Source organism: Podarcis tiliguerta (genome assembly GCF_965153285.1).
Source record: "Podarcis tiliguerta genome assembly, chromosome: 5".
NCBI lineage: Eukaryota > Metazoa > Chordata > Lepidosauria > Squamata > Lacertidae > Podarcis > Podarcis tiliguerta.
This window is the reverse complement of record NC_139538.1, coordinates 54387523-54410144: the sequence shown is the minus strand read 5'-3', so window position 1 is coordinate 54410144 and position 22622 is coordinate 54387523. Positions and strand designations below refer to the sequence as shown.

The window sequence follows — 22622 nt, the reverse complement described above, 5'->3', positions numbered from 1 at the left end:
TTTGTTGGGTTTGATGATGTGTGTGCCTAAGCAAAACTGGAAGTGAACACTTCTGAACTGTTCCTTGTGACTGTACTGGAAGAGAAACATAAGAGCACATAAGCCCGAGGCTTCCTGAAGTTTATTCTTTTCATAATAAACTGGTTTTGCATTATAGACCAGTGACTTTAATTGCTTACTTTAGAAATGTGTTTGCAAATGCCTTTCTGCTATTATTTGTCATATTTTATATCATGCCTTTTCTGTTTGGATATTGGATGAACATGGATCTTGCTTCAGCTTTCTCTTCTTTTCAGCAGTAATGTTACTGTTCTCCCCTGTGACTTCAGATGTGTCTTTTTCAAGGGGGAAACAAAACACTTTCTTGAATTCCTTTCCCTTTTAAATTCGATTCACATTAGTTATTTCTTGCCATCCCCTAGCTCCATTAAATCAGTTTTTTTTTTAAATAGAAAGGGAACAAGGCTTCTTCCCTTTCTTGCCTTCTTCAGAGTCACAATTTCAGTCATCACATGACTGGTTTTGTCCAGCTACATTCTATATTTTCATTTACCAGTTAGTCCTTATTTGTGAGAACAAGATACATAAAGTTCTGCATCTTCAGACCATCTAATACAGCACCATCGGTGTGCATGGCACTTTGCAGAGTACAAGGGAAAGAGGAGCTTACAATCTAAAATTCAGAAAAGTCAAGCTATAAAGGGAAGGGGGAAGCAAGTGGTGGCAGTGGTAAACAGTGGGCTGGACTCACTAAATGGTGGTACTATCAGGAGCCAGTGGCACAAGTCCTGCTAGTGCTACAGGGCTGCCGTCCTCTCCTCCCCCATGCGCCCCTATTTTGGTTCAAGGGTACACATGTGAACACCCTCTGAACAGCATGTGAGGGGGGGGGGAGAGTCCATTTCATCTGGTAAACAGAACTGCATGCACTGAGGAAACAATGGTAATACTGTGGTATTGAATTCCTCCTAGTGAAGCAATCTGTTTCAGCGTCACATGCTTAGAATTAGTTACAGACCAATTTACAGGCCAGTTTGCAGCAGAACATGGGGATTTAGGGGGTTGTGCCAAAAGCTTCATGAAAAGTGGGTTTTGAGGGAGGATTTCAAAAAACGAAGAGGTGGCATCCTGCAGGTGTTTTAGGAGGCAGATGCAAGTATATGAGGAAACAAGAGAAGGCGTGGAGTCTTTTGAAGGAACAGGGCATGGTGGAGAGCATGGGCATTGTGGCTTCAAAATGACAGAGAAAAGGGGGCGAGACAAATGGAGTCTGTGAGGTGCAAATGGCAAAGACAAGTAGCTTGTGCTGAATCTAGGAATGGACTGGAATCCAGTGTAAGGAGGATCTTCATGTAATTAGTGCAATGTGAAAGGTGGGATATTTTGGAGTGTTGGACAGATGTGAGGTGACCAAGGTGGGACTACTCAAGTGCCGAGAAGATATTAGTAGGTGATATATGACCAAGGCAGTAGCAGTCAGTGGGGTGGTGCAGGTAGGGGGGGTGACATTGAGCACCTGCTTTCCAAACAAGAAGTGTCAGTGCTGATTCCTGAGAGGGAGATGGGGCAAGGTATGGAGAGATCAGTGTGGTGCAGCAGCAGAGTAAATATGATCCTTGTTCTGCCATGCCTGCACCACCCTGAGCTCCCTGAACCTTGCCCCTATCCTTTCCCTCACAGGAACTGATGTTCTTTGCTCAGAAGCCAGGAGAGCAATATAGCCCTATCTACACTGCCCTACTGTCTGCTACTGAACTAGAGCATGAACCATATCTTTTTAAGAGAATGGAGAAGAAGGGTCATGTCTGCACATTTGGAATTCAGCATACAGTATAAAACATCTAGTATGATTTGGCTTTTATTGTATGGCTTATCACAATAGCTCATAATGCTAAACCATGGTGATTGATTGATTGATTGATTGATGGTACTTCTAGACTGAATTTCATTCCATAGGATTCCAGTATGGCGTAGGATTCCAGCAGTGTACATTAAAGTAGCCATGCCTCGTCTTAATAATAATAATAATAATATATATATATATATATATATATATATATATATATATATATATATTTGTGACTGTGCAAAATCATCAGCTGTGCCTTCAGAGGGAGGAAGTTGCACAAATAGTCTGCCACCAAAGAGAAAGCCCTAACACAAGTCACAGTGCAATGAGCCATACCTTTTGATGGGAAGTGCCTCTTCTGCAGGCCCCAAGGCTGGCTTGGCAAACATGGAACTCCATCAAGTGCTTGTGTCCTAGGTCAATCAGGGCTTTGTATGTTCAAAGTTGACACCTTGAATGGGGCCTGGTTGCACATAAGCAGACAGTGCAGCTCCTGGGAAATTTGTGTTATCACTTTGCTGTGTCACTCAAAATTCTTGGAGAGGTTCATGGGTTGGGGGGAAAGACTTGACAAGCCTGTATTGGTGTAGACATTTTTCTGCATTAATAAGAGTGAAGTGGTTAACACCACAGGAAAAGAATCATTTTAAAAACACGTTAATGAGCTTGCCTTGGCTTAGTTACTGATGACAAAATAACTCTACCTGATCTGCTGTTGTGGAATTTGTCTTTTCAGCAAAAGGGCAAGCCAGAATCTTTCTGGCTCATTAAAATCTGTGCAGAATTAGTGAAGCTTTTCCTCTGGCTTCTATTCAGCTGCACTAAGTGTGGAAGAGGTCAAAATATTAATAGTCTGTAATTAGCATTTATTGTCCTGTAAAGTCATCTCTCTTAGGCTTCAGATCATGACATGCCCAGATTTAATTCATAATGCTATTCCATACATGTAAAGACATTTAATTAGACACATGTAAATGATGTTACTCATCCAGAGGGTTTACTTCTGATGGAACAAGCCTACCCCCCCTCCAAGTGTTCTGAGAATTGTAGAAGGTGACATTAGGACCAGAAATGTTTGATAGTTGTTTTAAAAATAGGTGTGTGTTGCAGGATGCAGGGAGAGGCAGGATAAACTCATGTTTGAACATAAACATAAAATTGCAGCCTGAATGTGCCTACCAGCTTTCAGGATAATATGTTAGTCTCTAAGACAGGGGTCAGCAACCTTTTTCAGCCATGGGCCTGAAAAATCTGTCTCTCAGATCATGTGGTGGGCCAGACTATATTTTGAAAAAAAAATAAAAATGAACAAATTCCTGTGCCCCACAAATAAACCAGAGATGTATTTTAAATAAAAGGACACATTCTATTCATCTAAAAACACACTGATTCCCGGACCATCACGGGCCGGATTGTGAAGGTGATTGGGCCGCATCCGGCTCCCAGGCCTTAGGTTGCCTACCCCTGCTCTAAGACATATATCGTACTACAACATATTTTACATGCTTCGTTTCTGTGCCTTTGGAAAGACATGCATAGGCCAAGCAGTTATGGAAAATTATGGTTCTCACAACATGGTAAGCAAAACCATGGTTTACTTACACTGTGTGAATGTGCAGAAGCTGCGACCAAGGCTTATCCTGTCATGTGGATAAGGCTACTTTAAGTGAAATTTTGCTTTGTGCTGCAATAAACTGTCCCAGTTTATGTTGCAGTTCATAGCTGGAATGAGTATGATGCCTTGAAAATGCACACCATATTTTATTTTGACTATTCAACATTGAGGGAAGTAGTGCATTGAATTTTGTTTTGCCTTAAGAATGGATGCAGAATTGGGGAGAGGTCAAAGCTTATTGGCAGAACACATGCTCTGCATGCATGCAATGACTCTTGGCTGAAACCCTGGAGAGTCACTGCCAGTCAGAGTAGACAATATTGAACTAGGTGTACTAGTGGCCTGACTTGGTATAAGGCAGCAGCATGTGTTCAAACTGAAGTTTTCACAAATATGGAAAGGGTATTGAGCATGTACTTCACCTTTTAATTCTGACCTTCAAGGCAGGTCTGGCATTGCATTCTATTTTTGGATTACCACACCACTTTGAAGATGCATATAGAGGCTAAGGTGGTGATTGAATCTGAAATATGTAATTTTGTCCTGAAAATGTTTACTAAATGTCATTACAGTATCTAAGTTTTCAACTGAGTATCATTGCATTGCAGACAAACAGAATGTTAATTACCTATGCATGTATAGAAATCAAGCTCAGGATTCAAAAAGGGGGAGAGGGAGATTTATAAAAAATACTGTATCTTCAGGTCAGGAAATGCCTTGAGTAACTTAAAGTTTTTGTAGCAAAAACGCAAAATGAGCACAAGAAATTGTTCAAAGCTAATATTACAATATGTCAAATCATGGGTACTACCAATACGATGTTGGTGCTGTTATATCACTTACAAAGCTAATCATTTTTGTTACATCTTGTTCTTGCATGAATTAAATGGAATCCAGTTAGTTGAAAAATGGAAAGAAATGTATTTCCACAAATTCATTGTAATATCTTCTCTTTCTGTCCAACTTGTGTTTGGACTTCATGTACATATGCTAGGAAGAAAGGGGATAAGAAGTCTATCATGTACGACTAGGTGTCTATATAATTGTCAATTCAAAATTGCCCAAGCACTTCAAGAGCTGATGGCAGCTATGGATTGTATGCTTCACATATATCATTGTAAAAGGCATGAGTCTAAGATCAAATGCTATCTCATTTCCCCAGCTATTAAAAGTTTATGTATTCAGTTCATATCATATACTCATATCATATGAAGTCAGTCTAGGTTAAAAATCCCTTGTTAGCTGTCTCCTGATCTTTATTCTTAACAATTTAATGGTTTATTGTGAGACTAATGAATGATAATTCTGTCTCTTCAGAATTTTCTTTTTTAAAAAATGGAATTAATACCCTCTCCCGGTGTTCTTCTCCTAATGGCAAATGCAAATGAGCAAAACTGCTCTGCATTTTGGAGGATCTAGATCTATGTTGCGGGATTAAAGCATACACCATCTAGTCTCCAAGATTCAAATAAAAAACAATGTCCATAGGTCCCACTGCTGTCTTTCTTGCTAATTAAAAAAAAAAAAAGATTTAACAATGCAACTAGAACCTGTATGTAGAAGAAGACACCATTGCATATGCACCTGCAACATTTATAGAACAGTGCCAGGGATGCAGGTCTTCAAAGATTCTAGTCTAGAACACAATAGGAGATCCACAGAAGAAATGGGAAATGAAGCAAGAAAGAGGCAAAATAATAGGATTCGGTCTAGAAATACAAAAACCAACAGGCCAGTAAATAATCAAGATTCGGAAGGAATATAGAAAAGGTAGCATGTTCTGTGGAAGGATGCATAGAAACTGCAAAGGCTTATAAACACATATACTTTCAGGAAAATAGACTCTTGTGCAATTTTAATACACAACAGTGTATTTTCCCACACACAGGAAAATATATGTGTAGGCAATATGCAGTATATTAAGCAGCTCTAAGTTCCAAAAGTGCCCCCCCTTTCCACCCTTTGTTAAACACTATAGGCCCTCTTCCTTCAAATCTTTTGTTGGATGTATATATCGGTCATTGATTTCCCACCCACTGGCCCAACCCAGGTATAGATCAAGTGGAAGCCCTTTGAGCTCAGATAAAATGAAGTAATCATCTTTCATATGAAAATGAGTTAAGTAAGGGGGAAATGTTATATTTTGTCCCAGTTCCTATAGAAGATGTCCTTTAGCTCTCCTAAGGAACTGTGTTTGGAGACTTGAGAACTACAGTGCTCTAGAAACCTATTGAAATTCACCTACTATAATAGGTCTCAGAAGATGCAAGTGATTTTATTCTAAAAGTGCTTTGCAAAAGATTTGCAGTGGGCCTGGCCCATGCAGAGCTTGGGTGAGGTCCATGGAAGGAGTCTTGTTAGAAACAAAAAAAGCAGCCAGTCCCTGGCAGTGTCTGCCAGCCAGCTGAGTCTTTTGATGCCAAAGGCAAGTGTACCTGCTTCCCCCACCCTGCCCTGCATGGGCCTGCATGGGCCTGCATTGGACCACTGTTGGTTCTTCCCCCTCCTTCAGGCCAGACTTTAAAAGACCCCCTATTGCCCACATACTACTGAAAGGCATAGTAAGCATACAAGGAAAGGAGTGAAGTGCTGCTTCTTTGCTGCCTTCCCTGCCACTGAGTAGACTCAGTAGTGGGTTCTTACCAGTGTTCAGTTGCATTCTTCTGGAGTTTTCCTCCACTTGTTTTCTAGCCATATCCTAGCTTGTTTCATTGCTCTCCCCGATGTGTACCAGGTGCATACCAAGGAGACGGTTAGGCTACATCAAGCGGGAGAGGGTGCTCATGAGTGATTGTGTAAATGGCCCAGGTCATCTGTGTATTCCACAGATCAACCCGGACTTCAACAGCAGTGCCAGTTATATCAGCCAGAAAATCCCCCCAGAGCCAACTGAAAATCAATTAGTTCCATCAGCTTCCAAGGATGAACCATTCTAATATGTCTCCCAGCTCCGTAGAGCAGGAAAACCACCGAAAATCTAAATCTTACTGGAAGGTGATCTGACCATGACAAGGGATAGTTGCTAAAATCGTTCACCCCAGACCACTTTCTTCTATACTGATGGAGATTATAATCACAGAGTATAGGAATAACAGGTTCTGAGTTTATATATCACAAGTAGGTGATAGTATTTTAGTGACCTTTCAGAAAGTATTGCAACTTCACAGTGTTTTTGTAATGGATCAGTTGTGCCATTTCTGTCCATTCCAGTTTAATCTGGCTTTTGGAAGGTCTCTCTATCATTTTGTTACATTCCAAAAAAAAAAAGGAGATAGATTTGCTTAAAACAGCAGCACAACCCTCGGTAGTACTAAACTCATGAATATGCAAATTACTTTGGTATAATTTGTATCATAATTTGTTTCCAGTTGGTCTCTGTGCATTTTCTAGCTGTCATTCTGTATCAGTTGAATACTTCAATGAGTAGGGAGTGAAAATTAATTACCATAAACAGCATATTATAACATTTAAGCCTGTGGTGTATTTAGTTTCCATTGAAGAGGAACTGAAATATTGCAAGCTTTCAGCACTATTTAAACAGACACAAAGTTTGTGCTGTAAAAATGTATGGTTTGTTATGAATTTGTTGCAGCAATATATCCAAGCTGTCTTTGTGAGATTGCAGATGGAATGTGTTTTTAACCCCAACCCCTAGTTTTAGTGTATAATCTCCAGGGTAGCGTGGGATGCTTGGGAAGATTGCTCAGTGTGGCTGCAGAAGTAGAAAGTCTATATATATTTTCAAACACACATAATTTTGAGCATTTTTACCAACATGTGCCAATTGTGCTCTTTCGTGAATTTACAAGCTGAAAAAAAAATCATGCAAGAGGTGAATATTTACTACACTAAGCATTTTTAATGTTTAGTTTTAATTTTGTAATTTTAATTTTAATTTTTAAAAATAAATTTTTATTTTTTAAAAAAATGTACCTTTGATGCCAGGGTCAGTTAGCTTAGTTTATACCAGGCATAGGCAAACTCGGCCCTCCAGATGTTTAGGGACTACAACTCCCATCACCCCTAGCTAACAGGACCATAGTCTCAAAACATCTGGAGGGCCATGTTTGCCTATACCCGGTTTATACTTTGGTATCCTGGGTGAGTTTTAATTACTCTATCAAGCTACTGTGTAAGAGACATGTAATCACCCTGAATCACAGGCTGATATGGCAGCTGCCACAGAAGGTTGCGTTACTGCGGCTTTGAGGGAGTAGGGCAACAGTTAAGAACTAGTTCATTTTGGGATGTGTGAGGAGAGGTAGTACACACAATGCTCCTTCTGGGGTAGTTTGTCCACCTCTGGTCCTCATTCTGCACTCAGCTCTTACCTGTGGCTCCTAGAAGCTGTCAGCATGTGACAGCAGCTATGACGGACCTACTAAACCAGGTAAGGGTAGCTGATGGGTCTCAAACCCTTACTTTGAGTGTGGTTATTACAACACCAGGGTCACAGGTTCGATCCCTATATGGGACATCTGCATATTCCTGCATTGCAGGGGGTTGAACTAGATGATCCTCAGGGTCCCTTCCAACTCTACAATTCTATGATTCTCCTGCATGTGAAGACAGCTAAATCTGGTAGATTGAGCCAATGAGAACAATAGTGGATCCAGTTGTGAAGAAGGCAGTTTCTGCTGCAGACGGTAGTGAGGGGTTTATCAACCTGAATAGGTAGCCCTTCTAGGAGAAGATAAACTCTTGCTCTAGCAGTTCGAAAGCACATCAAAGTGCAAGTAGATAAATAGGTACTGCTCCGGTGGGAAGGTATACGGTGTTTCCGTGCGCTGCTCTGGTTCGCCAGAAGCGGCTTAGTCATGCTGGCCACATGACCCGGAAGCTGTACGCCGGCTCCCTCGGCCAGTAAAGTGAGATGAGCGCCGCAACTCCAGAGTCAGCCACGACTGGACCTAATGGTCAGGGGTACCTTTACCTTTACCTTTAAGAAACATTTGCTGCCTTGTGGGATATCTTTGGGAGAAGAAAAGGCTAAGGAGCAAAGGCTGCATAAATTCAGAGTGGAGTCCCTAAAATGGCTTGATGGCACCTTGTATGCCTCTTTCCAGCAGCTTCTGCAGCCAAGCTGGTGCCAAACGTATTGCTCTGCTTTCCTTTAGACCACATCAGTGAGACCAAGGGGGGGCGGTCTTGTCGTCTAGGCAGCCCAGGACCTCCATACGCACTGATCAGGCTTGCACCCTGGGGAGGTCCCTACGATGCTGTTAACTCACTTCATTGTTTCTTGAGACAGGAGGATGCCAACAATAACAACAGTGCATTTTGAGTGTTCAGAACATGAAAATATAGAGCTCAATTTCAGAGGTTTATAAGCCTGATATTACGTAGTTAGAAAAACTCGAGCTGAATTTCCACTTAATCTGACCTTTCTGACTTTGGGTGTGCCATTAAAAGTACTCATTTATATCCTAATAGGAAGTATATTTTTTGAAAATAAAACCAAGTAACAGATGAATGGGTTCTAGAGAAGTATAGCTGAATAAGAATTTGTGGCAAACAAGAGTAGTTAGTAATAGAAACTTCTGTAACTTCCTCTAAAAGGAATGAATTTAGTAACAATGATCCTGAGTAGCAGACTTAAATAGCTGTTTTCCCTCTTGATAACCATGAAGCTATGCTGATTTACACAGATGGCTTCCTGTTCTCACTGAATACAGCAGTGATGGTAGGTTTCAACATATTTGGACTGAATCGTTTAGGACAAATGTAACAAGTTACAGTGCAATCCATAAAACTATTATTTAAGCGAAAATGCTGTGTTTTGTAGCCTTTGTAAAAACTTAACTGTGATGGCAAGTTTATATCTGAACAACTGTTAGGCAGGCTGTGTATATATTTTCTGACTGTTACCAAATGTTCTTTTTAATAGCCGTCTTAAAACTCCACTAGCTGTTAGTTTTGCCTTCAAGGAAACTGTTTGACAGACATGTTACAAATGTCCACCCTCCCCCGGCTGAATTTTGAGAAGTTTTATATCGAGCCAGAGTGCTGTAGCTGGAGAAGGTCACTGACCAGCATAACATGTCATATGGGCTTTCAAAACCATTACTCAAGCCTTTTTGTGGCACGGTCACAGAGGGTAGTGATTTCTCATATAATTGATTTTCTCTTTTTGGCAGACTGTTGATTGCTCAGAAGTAAATAGCTACAAGTTCACACAAAGTTTATTAACAAAAAGTTAATCAGGGAAGCCCAGTACTTTAAACATTCAGCTGAGTATTGGTCTACTGATCTACGACATCACATTTAAAAAACACACCATATACAGCTCACTTTTATTATTCCTGCAGTTCATTTGCAGAAGTTGCAACTTGAATAGCACTTAAACTCTTTCAAATGGTGGTGGCTGGTTCTGCTCCACCCCCTTTGGAAGACAAATTTTTAAAAAGCTCAGGTCTTTTTGAATGGATGAATTTCTGGGAACCATATAAGCTACTTTTGAATGGGGTACGTGTAGAATGGAATGGACAACGCCATCAGGGAGGTCTTCTGTAAAGTGCAGTGAATGTATTGTAGCTGCTCCTGCATCTTGGAATGGGCCCCAAACACTTGGCATCCATTATACTGATGATGTAATACAACAGAACATGACGACATCCTTCATTGTAGGATTTGGTCTACAGCTGTTCACAAATGACTCTTGAAATTCTCCACCCTGTTTGTGAACAGAGAAATTGGGGGGACCATTTCACCATTTTTTCAGGGAGATGATAAATTCTCTAACAGTTTTTTTGGATGTAAATTAGTAATGGAAATAGCACAGCTTCTTTCCCTAAGGTTCTGGCTCCACCACTCCTCCTCCTCCTCCTCCTCCTCCTCCTCCTCCTCTTCTTCTTTAGGTGGCAATGGCAGCAATTGTGCCGAGTCATGATTTTGCATGCTCTACAGTGCCCTGGACCTAGAGGCATTGGCCGGGGTATGGTGGATGGCAATCTTCACAAATATTCTGACAGTATTCTTCGAAGCAGGTATTTTTTCTAGGTGTGTGTGTGTGTGTGTGAGAGAGAGAGAGAGAGAGAGAGAGAGAGAGAATTGTTTTTCTGAGAAGTATTCACTCAGCTTGGTCTCCAGGAACATATTTCACAAGTTATCCATGTGTGCATTTCACATATACTATGGCCAGTGAAATTTCTTCCACATTCAAGCCACAGTTTATTGTCATACGTGTTAAATATCAGGCTTATTTATTCACAGTAGGTAACAGTGCTATGCCATGCTCTAAACCTAAGGCAGGAATTTGGAAAATGTAAAAAAACTCAAACCCAGTCTTTAATAATACCAGTTTCAGGTCTTCCAATTTCTACCCATGAACTGCTATTGTTAAAGGACTAGCACTAGTGTCCTTTGCATATTATGGCCTGGGAAATACTTGTTATGTGGTCAAATAGTCACAACAATACAGATTAGTAGCCCACCACATAAAAAGGTCAGAGCTAATAGCTGGTATCAGAACAACTTTTATCATATGGCTCTCCCCAGTCCCTGGGATTAGTGAAGTTCTCTTTCATATTTCACTGCAAAGGAACAAGATTCCTCCCCCCTTTCTATTTCTGCACCCACACTGTGGGACATACTCCTAAAGGAAATCTGCTGGACACTTCCCTTTTGACATTTTGCCAGCATCTTTTTTAAAAATTGTTTCAAAAAGCTTTCTTTGATGGATGGCTGCTGAGATTACCATCTTGGAATGTTATTGTTTACTTCTGTTACTATTACAATTGATTTTTTTTTTTTTTTTGAAGTCCAAGAAACTGACACAGAAGGAGCTTAGGAGAGGCAGGAATGTTGAAGAAATGAAGCTAACACAAGATTGTAAAAGCTGCAAAGCACACTAGGAGCCAAGAGCTGGAGTGAAACAGTAACACCAAAGTGCTCAATACATTACGGAACTGATTAAATTTCTGGTGAAATACTGCTGTTTGTATAGGCAAAGCCCAGATGATCATGAGTGAAGGGGTGAGTCAAGGAGAATGTAATCTAGAAACATGCCCTTTATAGAAGCCACCTTTAGGGTGCTTGTGCTCTGGCCAGCATAGGGAGGGGAGAGGCTTTATAGCTGGCTGGGGTATGCAGTTCTGGGTCTTCTTTGTGGAGCTTCAGCCAGGCAAGGAAGTAGAGTTGGAGTTAGCTGGCTGGTAGCAGCAGGAGATACCAGGTAATGCTGAGGGGAAGAAATGGCTGAAAGGGCCTAACAAGTGTGCTCCTGACCATATCTACTCAGAAGTAAGACTTGTTGAATTCAGTGGGCTTTACTTCTGTGTAAAATGATATAAGAGTATGCCTCTGTATACCAGTTGCTGGAATTACAAATGGAGAGAGCACTGTTGTTGCAATAGAGGATTGCCATATCAATCAAAATTTGTTTTACTCTAAAGGGGTAGAGCAAGATGGAGGAGGCATGTGTTGGTAAATTTGGTCTGGTTCAAGGAAAATGTAGGTTTATAAAAGAAGAGTTCCTTGGATAGCAAATGTTGCTTTGCCTTACATCAGGAGCCTAAATATTTCAGAATTCATAGACAAATGTGAACAAATTCCATCACCAGTGACAACTGCCACTCCATATTTGGTGCTCAGCAATGTCCCCCAATGGAAAAAGCAGTTCACAAAAATACTGTGCAAATTTCAGAGAAATTGGGGTGGGGGACGAGGAGCTTTCACCACTTTTGTAGAAAGGTGAAGCCACCTTTCTGTATCAGGCATTGAGAGAGAGACCCACTGCTCTTGTCCTTTTCCCAAGTATATTGTCTTTATCTGCTTTCTTGGCTTCAGAAAATAATATTGAAATACTAAAGAATGTAGTTGTACCTTGGATCCTGAACGTTTTGCTCTTGAATGCCACAAACCTGGAAGTGAGTGTTCCAGTTTGCAAATGTTCTTGGGAACCTGAACGTCTGACACAGCTTCCGCGGTTTCTGATTGGCTGCAGGAGCTTCCTTCAGCCAATCAGAAGTTGCACCTTGGTTTCCAAATGTTTTGGAAATTGAATGGATTCCGTTCGACTTCTGATGTATAACTGTACTAAAAACAAGCTTGCATGTTCCTCCACTCCTTTTTGAAACCAGAATAACACTAATCAAGCAAACTTGTTATTCTATTTAATTGACATAATTTATTCTGGTCACACGATTTGAACTTGAAAGAATTCATTATTCATACTCTAATATAGCTGTGAGAAACCTTTTCACTTAGTTACTCATATACTTTTTGTAAATTTATTATCACACTGAATTCACAGTAGCTCTTGAGGGGAAAATATTAATAAATGGAGAACATTTGCTACTCCAAGAGAGCAGTTGATGACTACTGTATAACTTAAGGGACCTCTGCACAGCAATCTGTAGTATAAATACTACAGACTGGAATCTTAATTGCACAAATATTTCTGAGTTGACATGTCATACAATAAGGCATGAATAAAATTTGCATTCCTTGCATAGGACGGTTAAGAAACTATTGACAAACAGTACATTTGAAATCTGGCAAAGGGCACCAGTTGAGCTAATTAAGAATCGTCTATTCTTGTGGGAGCTATTGAGGAAAAAAAATAAATGTTTCATCTCATAAATACATAACACTCACATCTTAGCTAAAGGAACTGAAGGCAAGGGCTGGAGAAGCAGTCATCTGGTCCTACTAAGTGCACAGTTTCCACACTAATGGGCTAGAAGGACATGCTTTATAAGAACTTCCTTGCTGGAACAGCCCAAAGTCCATATGGTCTGGCATTAAATACAATAGTGGCCAACCAAATGTTTCAAGATCAGCCTTCACTAACCTGGTGCCTTTCAAATGTTTTGGACTACAGTTCCAATCAGCCCCAGCTAGAACTATATTTAACCCATTGCAATATTCTATCCTAGAGGTTACCGGAGCACAGACAGCAGAAGGTGGAACTATCCCTGTCCAGATAGAGGCACAGATAGGACACCAGCCAAAGCTGGTGGAAGGCTCTATTGTGCCACTGAGCCCATCCAAGCTTCAAGTGACAGAAAAGGATCCAAAAGCTGTGTATCCAGTCCTTCAGAAGGAGTAACCCCATCAAGAGGGGACAACCTTCCATCCAGTCCAGGGAAACGCCCACTAACAGTGCCCCAGTCTTCTCTGGATTGAGTCTCAGTTTATTGACTCTCATCCAGTCCATTACTGAGACAAGACATCAGTCCAGCACATGCACTACCAAACCTGTAGATGTAGGAACAGAACCACCACAAAGTGGTGTCATCCACCCCTAACTTGGACAGCTGCTCCAGAAGGATACCATCACAGATGGTATTGAAAGCTGCTGAGAGGTCAAGGAGAATCAATAAGGACACATTTCACCTGTCTTTCTCCTGACAGAGGCCTGGTTGAAAATGAATGATTTTGCCTAAATATGTATAATGAAGGTACTAGGCAAGCCTCCCTTGGGAGAGCATTTCACAAACCTAATAAATTAATATAAATCACCTTCTAGGTCAATCTTTGCCTGCCTGGTGCCCTTTCAATGTTTTGGACTACAACAGCCATCACCAAAACTACACCTGCTGTGCTGGGTGGGATTGATGAGGGTTGTAGCTCAAAACAGCTGGAGAGATTTGGACATGTACTGCCTCCCTGTTATATTGCATCATTCTACTAGTGTAGCATTTAATGGGGGCTCTCACACCGGTTTGTAATATTCTATATGAATGTTTCATTTTTTAAAAAAGCACTCTAATCAAGCTAAGGAGATCCACATGTGTATCTGAATTAGAACTACAGACACAAATTAGATCCATATTGAAACAAGCTCCAACTATCGATGCTATCTATCATCACTACATTGCATGCACATTCAAATGGTATAGTTCGTCAAATGCAAATACCTTTCAAAGCATTCCAATAAATTCCAGTAGAGGTCTAATAAATTATTATTCATTTTGTTTCCATGTGAAGTGTCACAATAAATTTGCTTGTGTGGGGAACGGGGGCAAGGCTTAGAAGCATTATGCAAGATTCATAGCTCTGCATTCTTTAATATAGTTTTGACAGTTCATTTTTAGAAGAATAAGAATTAATGTCAGTCATGGAAGCTTTGTCTGGCTTCAAGAATGGAGCTTCCTAACAAGTGTTGCATTGATGGGCCTTGAAGAGAAATTCCAAATCTCCTCTTTAACAAATTGTTATTCATAGCATCTTCGTAGCTCCAGACAAAGTTGAGAGCAGGCTGATGGATCAGGGTGAGAATTGAGTTGCTTGGATTCCATCCCCAAGTCAGTCAGATACCCACTGACATCTTACACATTAAAAATAGCTCTATTCTGGTCTTCCTCCCGTTTGAAAGACTTGGACCAGTTTCTGAAGTCACAGCTGTATCTTCAGGTGTACAAAAACATAATATCAAGAACAGTTACGTAGCTCAGTCTGTAAAATATAGAATATTTGCTGCTGCTGCTGCGTGGGGGGTTGTCTGGCTTGGGAAGGAGTGTTTAGTTGTCCCTATTCCATTAGATTTGCAGCTTGGTGGTGCTACCCAACTGACTTCTGTGGCCTATAGCATATTTCACCAGGTATAGCTGATGTACCAGCTTTGTACTTTGGTAATCTGATAACATCCTTTATCACATTTACATTCCCCTCCTTTCCCCCAAAAACTTCAAGATGGCATACATGGTTGTTCCTTCTCCACGTTAATTTCCACAACAACCGTGGAAGGTAGGTTAGGCTAAGAGCCAGCGACTGGCCCAGGGTCACCCAATGAACTTCATGGCTGAGTGGGGAATTGAACCTTAGTCTCCCAGATCCTAGTCCAACACTCTAACCACTTATCTACACTGGCTGTCACTGCCTCTCTTACTGGCTACTCTTACTCTCTTGCTGTGTTATGGGAAGTGCTGTTGGAAAACTACCCAGAAACTTATGTATTAATGTGTATGCATATATTAATATTTGCAAAATTACTCTTCAGAAATGTAGTACTGCATGGGGCCTAGTCCTTTTATAACACACACACACACGCACACACAGCGCATAATTTTGCATATAATTGATTGGGCTACTTTTAATAAACTGCACAAGCCACTCACACATAAATGGGCACTCAATGCAAGATGCAGCAATGCTCACTTTGGTATAAATCCAGATACAATGGATTCTTCCTTCATCCTGATTTCAGGTTATTAAAGTTTTCTGCTGGGATTGCTACATACGGTTTGCAAGTGCTGTATACTAAAACACCATGATATTGAACATGTAGAAAAAAATGTTACATGTCACTGTTAAAGTTTGCTCTTAATAGTTAATTTTAAAGGGTAAGTAATTTCCTATTCTCTAGCTACTATAGCAGTTTACAGTATTTCATCATTCTTGGTGGGCAAATATACTACTTGATCACAGTGAAACAAACCCTTGTAAAATGTGAATCACATATTTGTCTTGTTAATTTAATTAATTCATCCCATTTATTTAAATGTTCCATAATCATATTATGCAATCATTATGAAGAGAGCTTACTATTTTTGCAATTCTCTTTCTTTCCCTTTTCTTAACATCTTAGTTTAAAGCCTTCAGGGTCATGTTCCTTTTACTAATGTGAGTAATCCTATTGAAACTTGAAACTTATTTTCAGGAGTTGTTATATGAAGGTTCTTATTTATGCACTGGCACATATATCTCTAATAATGCTTTTGAACATTTCTGAAGGCTCCTTCTGGGTCTTCTAATTCTACTCAGACATAAGCCAGTGCTCAGCACAAGAAGCAGTTCAAATGCTCCACTTTCTGTCATTTGCTGATTTTAATTACAAACTTTTTTCAAACATACAGTAATTATGCCTGTAAGTCAGTGTTAAGCCCTTAGGGACTCACCTGGTTTTCATAAGAACTGTATAAGAAAACATTGTGCACTTCAAGCAGCAACTGGTAGTTGAAGACTTAGTTTGGTAAGAAGACTTCATGGTAGTAATTTTCTTTTATATATTTGCTAGTTTTACAAAGTAAAAACTGGAATGTACCTGTTTCCAGTGCCAATGATAACATGAATCTGTGTTCTTTATATTCTGTGTTCTTTGTCTCTTTCTCTTTTTTGTGACAAATTGCAGACGGAAAGATTTTCTGCGAGTCAAAAACACCTGTAAATGCAGGCGTCTAATAACATGTATTCTATAAACCATATTGAATCTTATCTGATTTCCTCTGTGTCCTATTTAGCAAACTTTGTTCTCGCTACTGTGGAACCAGAATAATTGGTTGAATCAGAAAAATGTAGTCTTGAAAGGAGGTTTACAAATAACATATAAATAGATTCTTCGTGAGCTTGGACTGGAGATTTCACTGATCTTACTCCGACAAAGTTAGGAGCACTACTTTAACTAAAAATTTGGGTGAATAACAACTTTTGTACCTGGCATAGAAATTTCCAATAATGTCTTGACTTGAGAGGCCACTACCTTCTCGATCACCGTCTCATGGAAAGGGACACTTATGACTGTGTTAATTATTAAGATCTGGGTCCAATCAGTGTTCAAGAGTTGGCACAAAAAGGAGGGAAAAAGCTTGGTATTTGCACAAGTTGTTTAGGTGTCCCTCAAAAGGTTATCTGTCATCAAACATATGATTTAAACTCCATAGCCAATTAGCCAGCATAGGGAACCCTATTTGTAGACTAAGTTCTTATGTGCACAATTTTCATTTTATTTCTGTGGTTCAAGAGTTGGGGATAGATGGATGTCTATTTCTGGTCCATGTGTATTTTGCATCCATAAGCCCATTCCTAAATCTAGTCCACCCTGTTTACATGTCAATCTGCATTTTAAAGCAAGGTATGAAAATTCATATTTACTGACGTTTTCTCCCCAACAAAACATGCATTTCTGTCCGTATAGTCTCCTAAAACACATTTTATATGCATTTTGACATAAACTAAACATGTTCTTATATTCATCTAAACATTTTAATGCATATTTTGATACATTTTCTGAGCCAAGAACAGTATCCCTAATGAAAAACGGAAGGATATCTCTAATGCAGGCATCCCCAAACTCGGCCCTCCAAATGTTTTGGGACTACAGTTCCCATCATCCCTGACCACTGGTCCTGTTAGCTAGGGATGATGGGAGTTGTAGTCCCAAAACATCTGGAGGGCCGAGTTTGGGGATGCCTGCTCTAATGCATGCATTAGCAACTTAATACAGTTCCCTACATGTGCCACCTTTAGAGAAACATCTATGAGTCAGAGGTGTCTTCTGGCTGAAGGAGCTGGTTACTGATCAGTGTAGGCTCCTGGGCCTCATCAAGAATGAAGTTTAATTTGCCATTAACTCAGCTTGTAGAGTTCCTGTAAAAGCAGCAGAAGACAATGCAACAAGTACATTACAATCTTATGTATTCATCTGGGAAGTGGGGATCAGGCTGGTGTGCTTAATAAATGTTGAATGAAACCGTAGCGTATAGCATCCCTAAGCAGTAGCAGTGTGTGGTTTAATGTATATGTCTTAATTTTCCATTACAGTGATTTCTTGGTTCATTTTTTTTCTTGTAGCACACATAATTTCAGTTATGTTTTGTAAAATGTGATTGGCCAAAATGTTTACATCTCTGAAATCCTTCAGGATATAAACAAAATGCTAGTTGATGCTGTAGATACTTTAAATATGTCCAAATGGAATCAGAGGCTTTTCTATCCTGCTGAAATTTAATTGCGATCAACATTTTAATTTAATAGAATGTAAGCAATTAAGGCTCTGTTTCAAAGAGTTGTGCTGCTGGCTCTGTGCGCTTAAGTGAGACTTTGGATTTACCACAAATACCACAACTGTTTCATGGGGTGGGGAAGAGAAAAAAATCCCAGTGCTATACATACCTAAAGGTCCAAGTGTTTCTTCTTGAACTGCACATTAGAGAAAGGGTTAATGCACTGGTCTGATATAGCCATATTCTCATTTCCCCTTGAATTCTTGGAATATGCTACCTCCACAGTATTAAAATTTATTTGCAACAGTTTAATGCATTTTTTTGGTGCTGCTGCTTAATATTCTTTATCGATCTTGAAAAGGAGAGACATTCAATTACTTTCTCTCCAGAAGTATCCTACTTATTACCCCTTTGTTGCTTAGGTCAGTAATGAGTATGTCCAAGCAAGGACTGGAAAACAGAAATAAATTTGTGGCCACAATTCATTTTTGGGAATCTCTAGGGGCTGCTGTGTTCCTGAACCCTTAACCATGGCTTTTTCTTCCTGCCCAATACAAACTTGGTAATTTTTGCTACTCCAAAATACACTGTGCTAGTATTATTCTTTGCTCAAAATTTGCCTGTGGAGCCTTCACACAAACCACAGATGCTGCTCCCTTTCTAAACAGCTCTCTTGCCCCACAGATCCATTAGATTGGCCTTTAGAATGTCCCACTGGGTAATCTTGACCCAGATGATTGCTTAGCTTAATCTTATTTGTAATCTGTACCATAGTCTTCAGAGTATCCCAGCATAAAATTGTCAGTTGACACGCTCACCACCTTTCCCTTCCATGTACCTCATCTTTCTATCTCTTTATCTCAGATAGCTATATCCTGCCTCTTAATCACGGGGATTCTTCAGATGGCTCACAATACCACAAAACAATCAAGGAAAAATCAAGCAGATAAACACACACAACAAATTCAGTTCAGAAGCATGCACCAGATGCTATTAAAAACTAAAGCAAAAAGCATAAATTTAACCACCACCCCCAATTATTGGGGGGGGGGGGGGAAGCTTTATGGTTTGGTGAAGGCACTGACTCTTGTTGCTATCCTCCTCACCTCAGAGGATGGGGCACTGGATAGATACCACCTCAAAAGGGGCTGAGTACTTCCACAAGTTCATGCAAATCCTTCAACTTCCTGTCCAAATCATTTCCAAGTCATCTATACTTATTCCCAGTACTCAGAATTTACCTTTCCGCTGAATATGCAATTTAGCATAGATTCATCAACCAGGGTTAATCGTCCATTGCCTAATAAAGTGAGTAACACTTTGATCTGACTTCTGGACAGATAATTTTATTCACGTTTTCTCTTTGTTCTCTTCTAGGTTACACAACAGAATCCTCTGAAGTGATTATAAAAATGAAGAACTCCAGGTCATTTCCCTGTCTTGGAACCTACATTTTAAAGGAATATATTTAAATCTCAAGAAGAACCTATTCTCTCACATACCTAAATTTGTTTAATTTTGATGAAAGGACAATGAGCTCCTTTTGTTTTTTGTGTCTCTTCACTCTGTACAGTGAAATCCCACTCTCCTCATTTTGTTCAATGGGAAAAACCTGAACTCATCATCATCAACTTAAAAAGAAAATTTTGTATTTCCAGATCAAGTATAATGTGCCTCTAATACATTGCTATATTATTTTCAGTAGTTGCCATCTATTTTGGTTAGTCTGATTTTTAAAAAAATATATATACTGATTTGACAAAGTTTCTTAATCGCTTGTAGAAAGTGACTTTCATCCATTTGAAATGGCTCCTTATACCAATTCTTTAATGGTACTAATATGAAGCATTGCATTCAACGTTGCATAGCATTGTTATCAAATGACTTGCACAGACAGTGTTTCAAGTGCCAGCGGCCAACTCACAATATTAAAGAGTGTCCTTCTCTGTGCAGAGATAAAAATAAAGTTCTGTTGCACGTGGATAGCAAACAGATGAACTTGCTTGCAGTGCTAGAAGTAAGGACTTATCACAGTGAAAGCTGGACTGGATTGTTTTGCCTGAAGAAAGGAAAACTATGCAGTTTAATGTTTGGATTATTAATAATGATGCTAGTGATGGCATCCTATATACTGACTGGAGCTAAACGTGGCCTCTTGCTGATGCAGCCAGCACTACGATATGGAGCTTTTACTAGCAGTTCAAACTTAATGGACAATGAGAGCCTCTGTGATATGAAAGACCATTACCAAACATCTAAAATGAATATTTCATATGCAAAGGATTATCCAAGTATTAAAGTAATTATTGACACAATTACTACAAACATTGAGTTTATAACTAGACATCTTCCAGACTTAGAAGATTTGAAGAAACAAGAGATGCATGTGAGTATACAAGAGGGAGAACTATTTATTAAAAAATGGTAACCTTGACCATTACTCTCTGTAGTATCTATTCAACACCAACACAGTGATGCCATTATAAGCCAATGCACTCTTAAGTTAACACTCACTGAAGAATCAAGGCAGATGCACTTCAGTTTAGGTTAACACTGACATTTAGCAAGGTGCTGGGACTCCCTATCACTTGTATAGGTGTATATCTCTTCATTCATGCTTTTGATATGACCCAGTAGTAGATATGATTGAGAACAATAGATAGTCTCAGAAGCTGGAACACACATGTTGGAGCCTAGGGAAAGCCACTGTGGTGCTTTCTAAGTTTCCTCTGGAAATATGGGAAGATCAGATCAAACAGTGAGGTAGTTACTGTAGCTGGATGATCATAGACATTCTGCTAGTCAGATCAGACCCTTAAATGAAATGTTTTTATCAACTGTATATACAATAGACTCACAAGTTGCACAGGTCCGTTCTGGAGGATTGCGAGTAAAGCCAAAATTGTGTATAGTCAGAAAAATCCCAAAACTGCCCCAGTGTGACGCTTCCTACCATTCTGAAGCTGGTGTTGCAAGTGGGCCTGGCCCTCCATGAAACCAGGCTTACTGGGTTGTGGGAAGGTCTCATGCAGGCTCTGGGAGCTTCCATGGAATCTCATGACATTTCAGATGGCCCCATGGAATCTTGAGGGAGCCTCCCAGAGCCTAGTAAGCAAGTATGAGAACTTAAAAGCTCTTTTCATGTCGACAAAGCCCATCACGGAAAGAGATTTTAAGATTTCCTCCTTGCATGCATCTAATTTGTGCAATTGCTGCTATATAAATACCAGACATGAAAACTGGTTTATCACTACATGCTTTCTCATAATTTTACTGGTGTACAGGAAACAGAGATGTGGTTGCCACTGCTATTGGTAAATCAGACCTGAAGAGAGTGAACACAGAAAGTTCTAAGAATACTTTATCTAGATAAGTCTAATTCTTCCAAGGAGGTTTCTTATATGCAGTTTGTAGATGCTCAGGAATGTAGAGTGTTAACAGATGTTTGGGAGTATGTGGGAAGAGAAAATTATTGGATGGAGACACGCTTAAAGGTCCATATGAACACTTTGAAGCACAATCTACTCCTTAGACTTTTAGGACTCTAAAATGCTAAAATAATTCTGAGGGATTTCAGAAGGTATAGAACTTATGTTAAACAACTGGAAGTCAGTGTTTTTTTACAATGAAAGTGGTTCAGTTTTATTAACTAAACCTGAACATTAATTTGATCTGTTTATTTCATCTTCATTTAAACCAGTGTTTCCTAATTATTAATTCATTGCATGCATATCTTCCAGTTTGCATAATATTATTGGACTTGCACATTTCAATAACCTTAAGCCAGGTTTTCCAGTGTTCACAATACCAAGCTGAGATACTCTCTTAGGTGTGACTGTTTAGGTTCACTATTAATATTGGTGAACTATATACTTCCTATGCGATATCAAGTGAAGCTCAATATGTACCTCTTTGGTTCACTTAGATAAGCATTGAACTAGTGTTATTGTGAGTGATTGCCTGGGAATTGAATTCCTGGAGACCTGCGGTCAGTCAGTAGAGACAGAACCAAGCTAGATGAAAAAATGGTCTGATTTGGTATAAGGAAGATTCCTATGTTCCCAACCACTCCATACATCTCTGAATTAGTTCCATATAAACCACAAGAGTCACTTGGTGATCTCCCAAGGACTTCTATTATTGCTTTGGCTCTGAAAATTCACCTTGGTTTTCCTTTACCCTATAATTCATCCAATAAATTAATCTATGACTATTATTGAAGCCATTGGTATACTGTCCAGTAGTATCATAACCCTATACAACACAACACAAAACACTTGTGTCTTTACTAGGTCCAGTTATTGCTGTAGGATGCTATAGTGGAAGCAACATGAAAGTGACCTGTGTGAAGTCAGACGCCCAGGTGGCAGAATGCTTGATGATACTATAGAACATTATGTGGTGTTTCCTTTACGTTTGTGCAGGGATATGACCATGTTGGAAGCAGTGTGTGAATCGCTGTGCAAACTCATTACAGATATAGCTCAGGGTG

At 39.7% G+C, this 22622-nt stretch overlaps 1 protein-coding gene across 2 annotated transcripts in view; it reads left to right on the top strand.

Annotated features, from left to right (window-relative positions):
* Positions 1 to 22622, top strand: part of CHST15 (carbohydrate sulfotransferase 15) — a 72430-nt gene that overhangs the window by 25979 nt on the left and 23829 nt on the right. For both annotated transcript variants that reach the window (XM_083439696.1, XM_083439697.1), the window contains exon 2: positions 19508 to 20516. In XM_083439696.1, the coding sequence (XP_083295822.1) occupies positions 19971 to 20516 (546 nt within the window). In that variant the 5' untranslated portion in view covers positions 19508 to 19970. The remainder of the gene's footprint in view (positions 1 to 19507; positions 20517 to 22622) is intronic.